The following is a 15,288-nucleotide window of genomic DNA, read 5'->3' as shown; positions in this document are numbered from 1 at the left end:
ACCTACTTACTCTTCAACTCCAATTTTCTTTAAATTTGGAAGTGACTTACTGATTTACTATTTCAAACAACTCCTCTTCTTCCCCTTTAGACATTTACCATCTACTCATGCTAACTTCTCCAGAGGAGACCGCTCTAGCATGTATCTATAGGTCCTTGTTTAGCTCCTTTTACCAAAACATAGAAAACACAATTCTATTTTGCATCTGAAGGGCTCTATTCACCAAGAATAGGAAAAAAAATCCTTTGGAATAGCCAGTTAAGTTGAATTTTAAAAAATATCCCCATGAATGTGATTTGGTTGGGGCAGGAATCCTTTCCTTTGTTCCCGGTAATCTGATACCCATCCTTGAATCCTTGCAATTCATCCTCCCTATTCTAGCCAGGTAATGATTTGAATCCAATGATCCAGCTTCAAGGATGGAGTCCTCTCCAGTCCAAATATTTACAACCAGCAAAACCAAAGGAGAGGAGGCAAAATGTAATCAGAAAACGTTTCTAGGGAATGAGGACTTATGTCTGTCATCTGCTTAACAGATGTACATCAATAACTATCAAATTCCCCCAAACAAATTTCTCCGTGGTATTCAGATAAGTTTTAGAAATTTAATCATCGTGGAGACAATGAATACTATTTAAAATGGATTAACTTCAAGTGGCTTTATCTATTAAATTTGTCCTTTGATAGTGAAGACCTTTTCAGATCCACAAATATTACTGCTACTTCTTCTCCCACCAAGATGCATCTGAAATATTTCCCTTTCCTTGGCCCACCAAACTGATATCATCTCCACTTTTGAACTTACCTACACATGCATAGTACTCCTAGCACCTCTTTGGGAACATGGCATGACTCTGTTTTGTTTTATAATGACTTAGTTATTTGTTTTTCCATAACTGGATACTAAACTCTAGACCTTACTGATTATTTTTTGGTGGGGAGTGGACAGAGTCTCATTCTGTCACTCAGGCTAGAGTGCAGTGGAGCAATCTTGGCTCACTGTAACCTCCACCTCCCAGGTTCAAGTGATTCTCCTGCCTCAGCCTCCCAAGTAGCTGGGATTACAGGTGCCTGCCACCATGCCCAGCTAATTTTTGTATTTTTTGTAGAGATGAGATTTTGCCATGTTGGCCAGGCTGGTCTCAAACTCCTGATCTCAAGTGATCTGCCTGCCTCAGCCTTCCAAAGTGCTGGGATTACAGGCGTGAGCCACCGCACCCGGCCAACCTTACTGATCTCTGTGTGAACCTAGAACAGTCACGCACATAGAGTTGTTGCTAAATAGATACTTAGTTGACTTGAATTTCTCTGGACGTGTTTCATTACTGGCTTTAAGAAAAAACACTGTTATGATTTTCAATACGTGCAGATTCTTCGCATGCATTAAATTGCTCGGTAAGGTGCAAAGTTAAAGCAAGCAAACAGCTTTGGTAACAATGTTCAGGCTAGCCTAGAGCATTACATACTTTGTACCAGATTTTACATACATGTATTTGCATTTTGGAAATAAAGTCCCTTGCAAAAAGAGCTCTCAAGAAAGCTTGTGTTGCTTACATCAGAAAGCACCAGAAGCATTTTTCCTATTGTTACAAAAATGGTGAAGGTTAGCGCATGCAAATTTCTCATATGCCTCATAAAACACTTACTCATCTACATCTAAAGCCAAGAACCACTGTGTAACCAACTAGGTCCCTGCTCATAAGGAACTTGGCTGTGTAATTCTGTTTCATCACCAAATGCCAGCATTTCCTATCCTCTCCAGTGGGCTTTACTACTTCATGACATCATAAACAAGATGGGCCCAGAGTTCAGTTTAGCTGACATCTTCGTTATAAAGCCAATAAACAAGAAAGCCCCAAGGTATTAGGCATTATTTTTTCTTTTCTAAAGCTAGATAGAAATGTAATATGTTTACAGAGTTTCTAATTTATTTTTCTGCTAATGAAAACAGGCATTTCCAGATAAATCAGGCAGTGTTCTAGCGTTGCTTTTATATACAGAGGGAAGTAATTTTGCTTAGAATTTTAAATGTAGCTTTTGTCTTCTGTTAAGAATTATGGATGGTAGTGGGGGGATGGAAAAAGGGCTGAAACCAAGCAAAGAGGCAAAAATGTATTGCATTTTTTTTTTCAATTCTGGAAAAGAGTTATGTGTGCAATTAGGATTTCTGTGTTTAAGGAGGCTGTTTAAAAAGTCAACACATTTTTTAGTTGAGGAATGTAGTTTAAGAGTTATGCTTACGGCTGAACGCAGTGGCTCATGCCTGTAATCCCAGCACTTTGGGAGGCTGAGGAGGGCAGATCACAAGGTCAGGAGTTCGAAACCAGCCTGACCAATATGGTGAAACCCCATCTCTACTGAAAATACAAAAATTAGCCAGGCATGGTGGCACGCGCCTGTAATCCCAGCTACTCAGGAGGCTGAGGCAGCATAATCTCTTGAACCCGCGAGGCGGAGGTTGCAGTGAGCCAAGATCGTGCCATTGTACTCCAGGCTAGGCAACATAGTGAGACTCTATTTCAAAAAAAAAAGTTATGCTTACATTTTTATAATTATGTGTATCAGTATGTACATGCACATACAAGTAGTCTTTTCAGAGCCAATTAATTTGAATACATTTGCAAGTCTTATGAATTTTAAAAAATGTTTGAAACTACTTGAACTATCAGAAAACCTCTATAAACATTTAAGAGATCAAGGCAAGGTTGTACCTCGAGTGATTTTCTGAGTTATACACAACATACATAATAAATAAATATTGCTCAATGTGATGGAACTCATAGCACCAGCTCAGTAAAGTGAATTATGCAAGCTCTGCTAACTGGAAGATGTTATCGAATGGTTTAATTCAAGTAAAAGTTCTCAACACAAATATATCTGTACCTGTATTGATGTATATTGGTAAAATACTATGGGCATAGTTTGCTGACCATGTAATTGCAATCAATGAAATTATTGAGCTTCCTCAATAGAACGAGGAGAGCACAACAGTAGGTGCGAGTTATATATAGAGAGATCCACCATGGTTCTAGCCTTAAAGGCTCAAAATTCAGTTGGAGAGAAATAATGGGTTTATAAAGATAAAATACTGTTGGTAGTAACATGATGTCTGTTGACATTTTGAAAAAGAGATTTTCTGTATATTCTGTGAAGTAACTTCTCTCAGAAGTAGTGGTTATTGAATTAAAAAAAAATCAACATTATCTTGAACCCACTGGGTAAGGCTGGAGTGAAGGCAAGATGGTATCTCTTTCCTTGGAGTTCTTGGCACTCAAGCATCTGAGTGGGTAGCTTTTGCCCTGGTAGGTGTAGATAAGCATGTGTCTTTGGTCTGGAGGAAAGCGGCCTGTTTCACTTGAGTCAGCTTGTTCACAGACTGAGGTGATTATTCCCAACTCTCACCCAAGCAAATTGATGACTCCAGGGTGAGCAGAATCAATGCACTGGCATTTGCCAAATACAGATTCAGATGAAAATGGAATAAATTAGTTCCTCTTGGTCAATTATTGCTTCAAGTAGGTGAGCTGAGGAAGAAGGGGAGCTGAGGTGCACACTGAATTTGAACTACGTTCTGTTTTCAGCTGAAGATATAAACAGACAGTGACTATAAAACCTTAGCTTGGTGGGAAAAGGAGTTCTGTGATTAATTCAATTTCTCCTCCTGAATTGTACCTGGAAGAGCACTGACTCTTATTTACATAGGCTGTTCAGAATATGTCTGGAATTTCCATTGTGAAGTTACAGACTGCCACCATATAATAACAGCATTATTGGAAGCTAATACCATAATTAATTTCTTACTACTATACTCAGCTGATATTGACAATGAGAAGTACAGTTACCCAGCATAACTTGGCAGATTCTTCACAGCAAAAGAATTCATAATCAGATCTGATGGCCTGTCCAATGGATAGAACAGGGTATCTAGGAAGAGACTATCATTTCAAGGACAGACATAGTATGGTTAGTGCTCTCAAGACATGCTTAGCCAAAGAGAGAGCTACTCTTTTGGTATTAGTAGTTGAACTTGATTCCAGTATAGCTGTTTGTAAAATAAATAGTGAAGCATGCTACAAAGTACTATTGCTGTGCATCACCAGCAAACTCTGAATAAAAGAAATGCCAACCTGAAGATGCAATCTCTTATTGGTGGGGAAATAATATACTCTTTATGATTTTCTTATGATGTTTCATTGACGTATGGTGCTTCTAACCAAGTGACAAATTAATCTACTAGATTTAAGGAGAAATGGATGTGGCTTAATGAAGAAGGACAGGATATGTATTATAAGGCAGCTGGTTCTGCCACTGCTGGCTTATGGAGAAAATATACATTGGACCGCTAATGAGTCTCTGTTGCATACGATAGATTCTCTTTATAATAGAATTGCATGCTTTGTCTCTAAATGGGGTTATTATACACACCATTGCACAATGTTTGAAGAGCTTGGTTTTCCCTTGTAGAGGGTTACGAGAGAGATAAATTGGAAGACAATTGTACTTAAGACCTTCAATCCATCAAGCATTTCATATTTATCCAAATTACTAGCATGTTCTCCCAAAATATGAATCTGTGTGATACACAAGGCTAGAATGTTAATGCTGACCAGACTTTGCTTTATCAGACAGGTTTTCCACTGTAAGTATTGACCAAAATTCACGCGTGGTGAAGCTGGGCAATACGCATTCCAACCACCGCCCCCATTCCCTTTGCCTCTGCTCTTCATGTATTTCACTATCTTAGTCTCTGAAGTTTCATTTGTTATTTCTTCTATCCACCATGAACACAAACGGCTCACTTGCCCTGGGTTATTTAATTCTCAGAACTTTTTGACTTGACTACCCAGACAGTTCTAGTGGTAATTCAGTTTCTTCACTTTTCTCCATACTTGTGGGCCCTCACTGTTCAGTTGCTCAGCTATTCTTTAGAATAAATCCATTTCAATTAAGGTTACATCCTAGAAAGAAATACTAGGCTGGGTGTGGTGGCTCATACCTGTAATCACAGCACTTTGGGAGGCTGAGGTGAGTGGATAAAATGAGCCCAGGAGTTGGAGATGAGCCTGGGCAACATAACAAGACCCCGCCTCTACAGAAAGTGCAAAAATTAGCCAAGCATGGTGGTGCATGCATGTAGTCCCAGTTACTAGGGAGGCTGAGGTGAGAGGATTGCTTGAGTCCAGGAGGTCGAGGCTGCAGTGAGCTATGATTGCACCACTGTACTCCAGCCTGGGTGACAGAGTGAGACCCTGTCTCAAAAAAAAGAACAAAAAGTAAAGAAAAAAGATATTGGAAGTGATGAAGAAGACCGGATACATGACAATATCATTCACTCTGTGTCAGAAGACTGTGCTTTCTATTAGAGGACATGGCAGGGCTTATTTAGATGGTGTAGATGGGGAGATGGAGGTGGTGAGTCATGCTCTTACCATCATTACTTTCTAATGTGGCTTTGAACGTGATTCTACCTTCTGGCTTGATTCTTCTATCCATAATATCATGTAGTTGGAATTTTGTAGCTCAATTTTGCCCAAATATTTTCAGGGTGATACCCTGTCCTTGAGCCCCAGGGGAAGTTTTGCACAGGAAAGGTGATTCTTGGGGTATACCATCACTAGGTTTTTGACTTGCCAACGGACTTTAGAGGCACCATTAATTCCTGCTGATGCTGAGATCCTCACCTTTGTGGTGAGGTGACAGTATTTTGTTTCTTTCAAACTTTCTTTTCTGTGTTTCTCTCCTCTCAACCTACCAAGAGTAATTGAAGAGAATTACACCTGTGAAACATTTCAAGATGCTTGGAGTAAGATGATCATTTCAGTTTAAGACATTATTATATCCCAAACCAGACTGCTTTCTCTCTGTCATTGTGAGGTTCTTTCCTTTGCAAGTCTATCTGTACTCTGGTATAGAGAAAGGTGAGCTGAAAGAATGGACAAAACTGTTTCATGGGCTTCTCCACGTATTTATTACCCTCTCCAAATTGAATCTTGAAGCCTTGTCAGAAGTGTTATTTTCCCAACAGAGCAGGTGTTAAGTGTCTATAGAAAATAAACTCACCTCCTGATATCTTTCTCATTGCCTGCTACATCCATTTACTGTGAAGATTATATTGTAAGGTGTGACAAGAGGTGTTGTACAGCAAGGGAAAAATCATCACTTTGTAATTCGATTTGTTCAAGTTCTCTTCTTTTGCACGGGCTTTTGGATTTCCTTGTCATTTGTGGAATTATTTCTTAAATGGTGAGTATCATTTTCATATGTGTTTTTCCCGAAGCTGATTCCATCCAAATACTTTTTAAGCTGCATACACTCTTCTATAAGTAGAGCTATGTTTTTGTAATGAAGTTTCAATAATTTGGCCAGGGAAAAGGAAAAACCAAAACAAATGCTAACAATGACTAGTTAATGACTTTTCTTTCACCTAATTTTTTATGACTTTTATATTCTCTGCTAAAAACAGATTATTTGATAACAATGCTAAGAATACTTAGCTATAGGTAAAAATTAATATCCATTTGATTGAATGTTTAATTTAATGAGAGGGCTGGTGCTTACCACAATTATCTTAAGGAAATAAATGTGTACAGAGACTAATGAGTAGACACACTAGACTTTATCAATGTTTATTCAAATTATTGCAGTTTAGTGATATGGAAATCTAGAATTGAGATGCTTTAGAAATAAATCTTTGCTTGTATGTAATTTCTTTAGTTCAAGGATCTGAAAACACTTTACAAGCAATTAAACTCTAGGATTCAAATGGGGATTTCACATTGTTTATTGTTTAAATAAAGTTACAGAATTATCATTTGCTTAGGGTTTCTAGAAAATCCTTTCTTTTAGGTCTACCAATATGCATACCCGAGTTTCCCTGGATATTTACCTCTTCGCTCAAACCATTTTCAGATTTCTTTTCTTCTCATGCCATCATATTTCTTTTCTGTTTTTTTATAGATGCGGCCTGGAGTGCAGTGGTGCGTAGCTCATTGCTCCCTCGATCTCCTGGGCTCAAATGATCTTCTCACCTCAGCCTCTTAAGTAGCTGGGACTATAGGCATGCACCAAAATGTCCGGCTAATTTTTGTATTTTTCTTTTCTTTCTTTCTTTCTTTGTTTTTTTTTTTTTTTTTTTTTTTTTTTTAAATAGAGCCGTGGTCTCACTATGTTGCCCATGTTGGTCTTGAACTCCTGGCCTCAAGCGACCCTCCTACCTCGGCCTCCCAAAGTGCTGGAATCACAGGCATGAGTCACTGCACCAGGCTATTATATTTCTTGAAAAATTCTCTTTTTTACTTCCTTCCTCCAACCAACTCCTCCAACCAGAGTCAGTCACTCCCTCCTTTTCCTGGCAAGATCTTCTATCCTTGCCCTTGTCTCCCAGTCCTTGTGATTTTATGTTCGGGTAGAGAGGAACTTTCTCTTACTCATTGTCTTATTACTTGTATCCAAAGGTTGGGCACATTCCCGGCCCTTCATAAGGATTGTTTCAATGCATGGCTGAATGGATCTGTGAGTGAATGTGATCACTGTGGAGCTGTGAAATAGCTCATCGTGCTGGCCGTGCAGTGAAAGGCATTTTCCCTGTTTTGACGGGGCCGTTTATCTCTGCTCCTGGTTCTGCTCTCTACTAGGAAAAGGAGAAACTCTACATGGAACTAAAGCACGTCTTGGCCCGCCAGCCTGGACCTGAGGCTGCGGAACAGCTGAAACTCTACCGACGCACGCTGCATGACAAGAAGCAGCAGCTCAAAGTAAGTGGTAGCCCCTGTTCCTTCCTGGTCCCAGGGCAGCCACACTCCGGGGAGCACGCCTGGACAAGTCCACTGCCTCCACACAATGAACCAGTGTCTCAATGCCACAATCCTCTGAGGTCAGCTTTCTTAGAGCTCTAGTCTAGGATGAGCCAGCTGACCTCAGAGCTACCCCTCTCTTCCTGGACTATTAGCACCGTTCTCCATTTCCAGAAAGAGGCAGGTGAGCAAGAGACGAAAAGATGATGACCACGAAATGGAAATGTGGGGGACGGGGTTTATATGGATGATCTCAAGATGATTTGTTAGAGTACTTGAAGGGCAGGGATGAGCAAAGGAAATATTTTAACACCATTGCCCAACTGAAGCAGACTGCCATGCCACGGTGGGTCTCTGGTATTCCATCCCATCTGAAATAAACATACACAGAAGTAGTCCAGCTACTGCCCGGCCCTAAGGGCTTTGCTTCCTGACCAGCTCTTAAATATGTAACCATGAAAGGGAAATAAAATCAGGCAAGATTTTCTGATAGTGTGATTCCCTTCTAAGTCACGTAAGACCCTCAGTTGCAGAGATGTGGAGTGTTTTACTTTTATATGTGCCTTTGTAAAGTTTTCTCAAAAATTGTGCATGTTCACACTGTATTTTGAGCTTTACCTCCTAAGCGAGTACTTAGATATTCTTGGCATGTCGGGGAAGTTTTACACACACAGCCACAGGATGAAGCATGTGCCAGTTGAATTCTGGCACTTCCTGCCCAATGAGGGTAATAATCGTTGACTTTCTGCCTGGGGTGAAATATATGCCACCCTACTAGTATAGCCCTAACCCCTTCAAAAACAGGACATTGTAAAACTGCATCCTTTTATTTTAAAAGGGCAAATGAAGCAAGTCTAATTAGAGCATTAATTTTCAATTTGTCACTCTGAATGTTCATTTCACATGAATATCCTGAGACGTAATTTGAGTTTTGCATAAGACATAATCTTTTGATTATTTTGTTCCTTTAAAAAATTGAATACTTTAAAGAAAACACATTATTTTCGCGTTTTCTCAGAGGTAGATATAGATTAGAAAAGCACAGAGCTATCTTATTCACACAGTGCTCCGGGTTGCCTTCAAAAGCTCACAGGAGCCTTTTGTGAATTTAACCCTTTGTCTCAGGAAATCCAGATTTTTCACTCAAATGAAATGTGACCCCTCATGAAGAGGTTTAGAGGTGGGTGGTACTGAGCATGCCTGCCAGTTTGTCCTTCATACTTACCTACTCTTTTAGGAAATTCCACATTCATGGTTTAGAAGCGGGGTTTTTGTTTCTACGAGTTTAACTATTGAGACAGGCTTTTTTTTTCTTTTTTTTTTTTCTCAGCATGAAAATTACATTCTTTAGCCCATTATGACATAGTCAGAATCATTTTCACAGCAGTGAAGAAGAAAGAGTTCAGAAGCAGATGAACACTAAGAAGGCTGAGATCTCCCTTTTATGCAAAGCTTTAAAATAGCAAACAAGAGGAAAAATAAATCCAGCCTATTGCATGCCTGTTAGAACTATAGCCTTCCTTTTCTCTTTTTGGTTTTGGTGGGGAGCACACCCCAGCTTTGGCATGCACTATGTGCTATGCAGATGAGTGAATCCCCACTCTTCTTGTCCAGCCCAAGACCAGCAGCAGCTACTGAACACAGCAACGGAAGGAAGCAAGTAGTCAGGCTTTGAAGGGTCCCAAAGAACACAGTAAAGAAGGGATAGGCATTCAGCAGCATCACAACCCTGAAAACACATACATTGAATGCTTAGTTAGCAGTGATGGCAGGATGATTTCAGAATAATTTTTTTCATAATCCTCAGATGAATCACACGTTCTAGTGATGTTTTTCTTGAATACTTTCTCTCTTTTTTTTAAGGCTTTAAAAGCAATTTTAGACTGTGTATCTGGGAGTTTTTCTGTCTCTATTCATGATATTCCTTGAAGCACATTAGACTATTCATCTGTGAGCCTGTTCGAATGTTGTCTAATAGTTCTTCTTTTAAGTGGGGGAATGATATTTTATTTAAAGTTGCAACCAGATGATGCATCTTCAGCCCTCAGCCAGGTTTCTACTCAGACGTGGACCCTGAGCAGGTGGAAGCATGCAGATTAATTGTGATGCTTGGGCATTGTTTTGCACCTCTAGCTCCACTGCAGTAAATGGTAGCAGATTAAAAGATTTCTCAGAAAAGGATATTGTGTCTTTTGTTAACACTGCTTTATTTGCCATGTTAGGTTTTGTCTTCAGAACTGAATATGTATGAAGTACAGAGCAAAGAATATAAATATGAGGTAGAGAAACTTACCAATGAGCTCCAGAATTTAAAGAAGAAATACCTCGCTCAGAAACGTAAAGAACAACTTCAAAAGTAAGAATTAGTCAAACGTCCTATTTGTGCCTATTATCTGCACATAAGAAAATATTTGGTGAACAGTCACAGACTTGCAAGTTTCACTGGGGTAAACTAAGTCGCAGGGCAAACAAATGTTGTTCTACCAGTCACTAACTAAGTTTGTATCAGAGCAAGATCAGTGACTCATCTGATACTGAGTCCCCTCCTTGGGATTCTAACAGGGATCCATTAATATCTGCTCATTGGTGGATCTACCATGGAGCCGAGGAAATGTAATACGACTTTTCCCCCCACACTAGTCTGTGGTTTGGAGATAATAATGTCATAACTGTGTTTGCAAATGAGGTTCAAAATCAGCCTTGAAGAGCATATTCACATTTAAAACCACATGTGCTTTTGCTAAGGGCCCGGGGCTTCATAAAGCTGTTCTTTCTAATGATGCCCCTGTACCACTATAACTGCTAGCAGTTCACCTATGTTTTTATTTATTTATTTATTTATTATTATTATTATTTTTGGTAGTGACAGGGTCTTGCTATGTTGCCCAGGCTGGTCTTGACCTCCTGGCCTCAAACAATCCTCCTGCCTCAGCCTCCCAAAATGTTGAGATTACAGGGTGAGCCATGCCTGCCTAGGTTTTTAGATAGTTATTATCTCTGAACCATCTTCTGTGTCTAGTGACTGACTTCAGCATCTGCTGTGGGGGGTTGATGTGACCTCTTCCTCTAGGAGATGATAATGTAGAGGTGAGGTGAACATTTTGGGTTTCAGGATGCTCCCATGTTGAAAAACAAAAGTTCTCTTCATATTGTTAGTATTATTTGCTTGATCCCAGGGTGAGAATAGGGGCCCAAATGAATTGGGTTTGAAATGAACTAGTTTTGAAACTTGGTTTGGCTGCATGACATTGCCAAAATCATCCAGTTAATTTGGCAGTGACTCACGTTACGGGCTGAAAGTCATGCTTGGTATTTATCCACATGGACATTTCAGGGACATGGTGAAATATGGCTTGAGTGCATTTGCCTAAGATTCGTTAGTAGCAAAGTTATATAAAGTAACTGGATGCAAATTCATTTGCCAGTAAAAGTCTGCCCTTCTTGTAAATCAGAATACTCCCCTGTTCCACATTTAGGTGCCAGTTCTATAGTAGAGGAAAATACTGCTATAATTTAAATAAGTTTTTCTTAATGTGTAGGTCTACCAACTATCTGTCTGATTCAGAATCCCTAGTGAGATTTATTAAACATGCAGGTTCCCAGGCCATATTTCCAGATACTTGGATTCAGCAGACTCTGGAAACCTGCAATTTAATAAGCTCCTCAGGTGATTTTCATGCACAGTGAATCTTCAGAACCACTAATATTAACAATGTAAATTAAATGAATGCTGGAGTGGAAACACTATATTTTTCTTTTAGGATATCAAGATTGTGCTCATAAAATGTCAACACAGTTAATTTCCATATGAGGCAGGTGTCTAACTCAGTGGTCTTCAAGCTCTTTGATTGTACACCCTTATCAGTAAAACTTTTTTTGAGACAGAGACTTACTGTGTCACCCAGGCTGGAGTGCAGTGGCACCATCTTGGCTCACTCTGACTCCGGAGTTCAAGTTATTCTCATATCTCAGCCTTCCAAGTAGCTGAGATGACAAGTGTGTGCTAACATGCCTGGCTAATTTTTTTTTCTGTTTTTAGTAGAGACAGGGTTTTGTCTTGTTGGCCAGGCTGGTCTTGGACTCCTGATCCCAAGTGATCTGCTGGCCTTGGCCTCCCAAAGTACTGGGATTATAGGCATGAGCCACTGTGCCCTCCCAGTAAAACATTTTTGAACTTGCAGCTCCCCTCCTGTATATGCATATATCTTTAAAATAATTTTTAAATTTCAGAATAGTTTTAGATTTACCTGCAATGTATTTTAATTTATAAATTATATGCAGATACCACTGTCAGTTTGTAACTCTTAGTAAAGCATAATTTAAAATTGTAAAATATAAAAGTATTAATAGATTTATTTATTAATAAATAACATAATAAAAAGAAATATAAATTAACAGAATAGAAATAAAAGAAAATAATCAATTAATATAATTAATATAATAATATCTTCTTTATTTTTTGATTATACTTTAAGTTCTAGGGTGCATGTGCACAACGTGCAGGTTTGTTACATATGTGTACATGTGCCATGTTGGTGTGCTGCACCCATTAACTCGTCATTTACTTTAGGTATATCTCCTAATGCTATCCGTTCCCCCTCCACCCACCCCACGATAGGCCCCAGTGTGTGATGTTCCCCTTCCTGTGTCCAGATATTCTCATTGTTCAATTCCCACCTATGAGTGAGAACATACCGTGTTTGGTTTTCTGTTCTTATGATAGTTTGCTGAGAATGATGGTTTCCAGTTGCATCCATGTTCCTACAAAGGACATGAACTCATCCTTTTTTATGGCTGCATAGTATTCCATGGTGTATATGTGCCACATTTTCTTAATCCAGTCTGTCATTGATGGACATTTGGTTAGTTCCAAGTCTTTGCTATTGTGAATAGTGCCTCAAGGAACATACGTGTGCATGTGTCTTTATAGCAGCATGATTTATAATCCTTTGGGTATATACCCAGTAATGGGATGGCTGGGTCAAATGGTATTTCTAGTTCTAGATCCTTGAGGAATCACCACACTGTCTTCCACAGTGGTTGAACTAGTTTACAATCCCACCAACTGTGTAAAAGTGTTCCTATTTCTCCACATCCTCTCCAGCACCTGTTGTTTCCTGACTTTTTAATGATCACCATTCTAACTGGTGTAAGATGGTATCTCATTGTGGTTTTGATTTGCATTTCTCTAATGGCCAGTGATGATGAGCATTTTTTCATGTGTCTGTTGGCTGCATAAATGTCTTCTTTTGAGAAGTGTCTGTTCATATCCTTTGCCCACTTTTTGATGGGGTTGTTGTTGTCTTGTAAATTTGTTTGAGTTCTTTGTAGGTTCTGGATATTAGCCCTTTGTCAGATGAGTAGATTGCAAAAATTTTCTCCCAATTCTGTAGATTGCCTGTTCACTCTGATGGTAGTTTCTTTTGCTGTGCAGAAGCTCTCTAGTTTAATTAGACCCCATTTGTCAATTTTGGCTTTTGTTGCCATTGCTTTTGGTGTTTTAGACATGAAGTCCTTGCCCATGCCTATGTCCTGAATGGTATTGCCTAGGTTTTCTTCTAGGGTTTTTATGGTTTTAGGTCTAACATTTAAGTTTCTAATCCATCTTGAATTAATTATTGTATAAGGTGTAAGGAAGGGATCCAGTTTCAGCTTTCTACATATGGCTAGCCAGTTTTCCCAGCACCATTTATTAAATAGGGAATCCTTTCCCCATTTCTTGTTTTTGTCAGATTTGTCAAAGATCAGATGGTTGTAGACGTGTGGTATTATTTCTGAGGGCTCTGTTCTGTTCCATTGGTCTATATCTCTGTTTTGGTACCAGTACTATGCTGTTTTGGTTACTGTAGCCTTGTAGTATAGTTTGAAGTCAGGTAGCATGATGCCTCCAGCTTTGTTCTTTTGGCTTAGGATTGTCTTGGCAATGCGGACTCTTTTTTGGTTCCATATGAACTTTAAAGCAGTTTTTTCCAATTCTGTGAAGAAACTCATTGGTAGCTTGATGGGGATGGCGTTGAATCTATAAATTACCTTGGGCAGTATGGCCATTTTCACGATATTGATTCTTCCTATCCATGAGCATGGTATGTTCTTCCATTCGTTTGTGTCCTCTTTTATTTCACTGAGCAGTGGTTTGTAGTTCTCCTTGAAGAGGTCCTTTTCATCCCTTGTAAGTTGGATTCCTAGGTATTTTATTCTCTTTGAAGCAATTGTGAATGGGAGTTCACTCATGGTTTGGCTCTCTGTTGGTCTGTTATTGGTGTATAAGAATGCTTGTGATTTTTGCACATTGATTTTGTATCCTGAGACTTTGCTGAAGTTTCTTATCAGCTTAAGGAGATTTTGGACTGAGAGGATGGGGTTTTCTAAATATACAATCATGTCACCTGCAAACAGGGACAATATGACTTCCTCTTTTCCTAATTGAATACCCTTTATTTCTTTCTCCTGCCTGATTGCCCTGGCCAGAACTTCCAACACTATGTTGGATAGGAATGGTGAGAGAGGGCATCCCTGTCTTGTGCCAGTTTTCAAAGGGAATGCTTCCAGTTTTTGCCCTTTCAGTATGATATTGACTGTGGGTTTGTCATAAATAGCTCTTATTATTTTGAGATACATTCAATGAATACCAAATTTATTGAGAGTTTTTAGGACGAAGGGCTGTTGAATTTTGTCAAAGGCCTTTTCTGCATCTATTGAGATGATCATGTGGTTTTTGTCTTTGGTTCTGTTTATATGCTGGATTATGTTTATTGATTTGCGTATGTTGAACCAGCCTTGCATCCCAGGGATGAAGCCCACTTGATCATGGTGGATAAGCATTTTGATGTGCTTCTGGATTTGGTTTGCCAGTATTTTATTGAGGATTTTTGCATCGATGTTCATCAGGGATATTGGTCTAAAATGTTCTTTTTTTTGCTGTGTCTCTGCCAGGCTTTGGTATCAGGATGATGCTGGCCTCATAAAATAAATTAAGGAGGATTCTCTCTTTTGCTATTGATTGGAATAGTTTCAGAAGGAATGGTACCAGCTCCTCCTTGTACCTCTGGTAGAATTTGGCTGTGAATCTGTCTGGTCTTGGACTTTTTTTTGGTTGGTAGCCTGTTAATTATTGCCTAAATTTCAGAGCCTGTTATTGGTCTATGTAGGGATTCAACTTCTTCCTTGTTTAGTCTTGGGAGGGTGTATATGTCCAGGAATTCATCCATTTCTACTAGGTTTTCTAGTTTATTTGTGTAGAGGTGTTTATAGTATTTTCTGATGGTAGTTTGTATTTCTGTGGAGTCAGTGGTGATTTCCCCTTTATCATTTTTTATTGCGTCTATTTGATTCTTCTCTCTCTTCTTCTTTATTCATCTTGCTAGCAGTCTATCAATTTTGTTGATCTTTTCAAAAAAAAAAAAAAAAACAGCTCCTGGATTCATTGATTTTTTGAAGGGTTTTTTGTGTCTCTCTCTCCTTCAGTTTTGCTCTGATCTTAGTTATTTCTTGCCTT

General features: G+C 39.1%; 1 protein-coding gene across 1 annotated transcript in view; it reads left to right on the top strand.

The window, feature by feature from the left end:
• Positions 1-15,288, top strand: part of CFAP58 (cilia and flagella associated protein 58) — a 108,720-nt gene that overhangs the window by 86,922 nt on the left and 6,510 nt on the right. Inside the window, exons 15-16 of the mRNA XM_023206584.2 lie at positions 7,635-7,754; positions 10,016-10,149. Of these exons, the coding sequence (XP_023062352.2) occupies positions 7,635-7,754; positions 10,016-10,149 (254 nt within the window). The remainder of the gene's footprint in view (positions 1-7,634; positions 7,755-10,015; positions 10,150-15,288) is intronic.

This window comes from Piliocolobus tephrosceles, chromosome 9 (genome assembly GCF_002776525.5).
Source record: "Piliocolobus tephrosceles isolate RC106 chromosome 9, ASM277652v3, whole genome shotgun sequence".
NCBI classification, from domain to species: domain Eukaryota; kingdom Metazoa; phylum Chordata; class Mammalia; order Primates; family Cercopithecidae; genus Piliocolobus; species Piliocolobus tephrosceles.
Note: the sequence above shows the minus strand (reverse complement) of the source record. Positions and strands in the feature narration are given on the sequence as shown.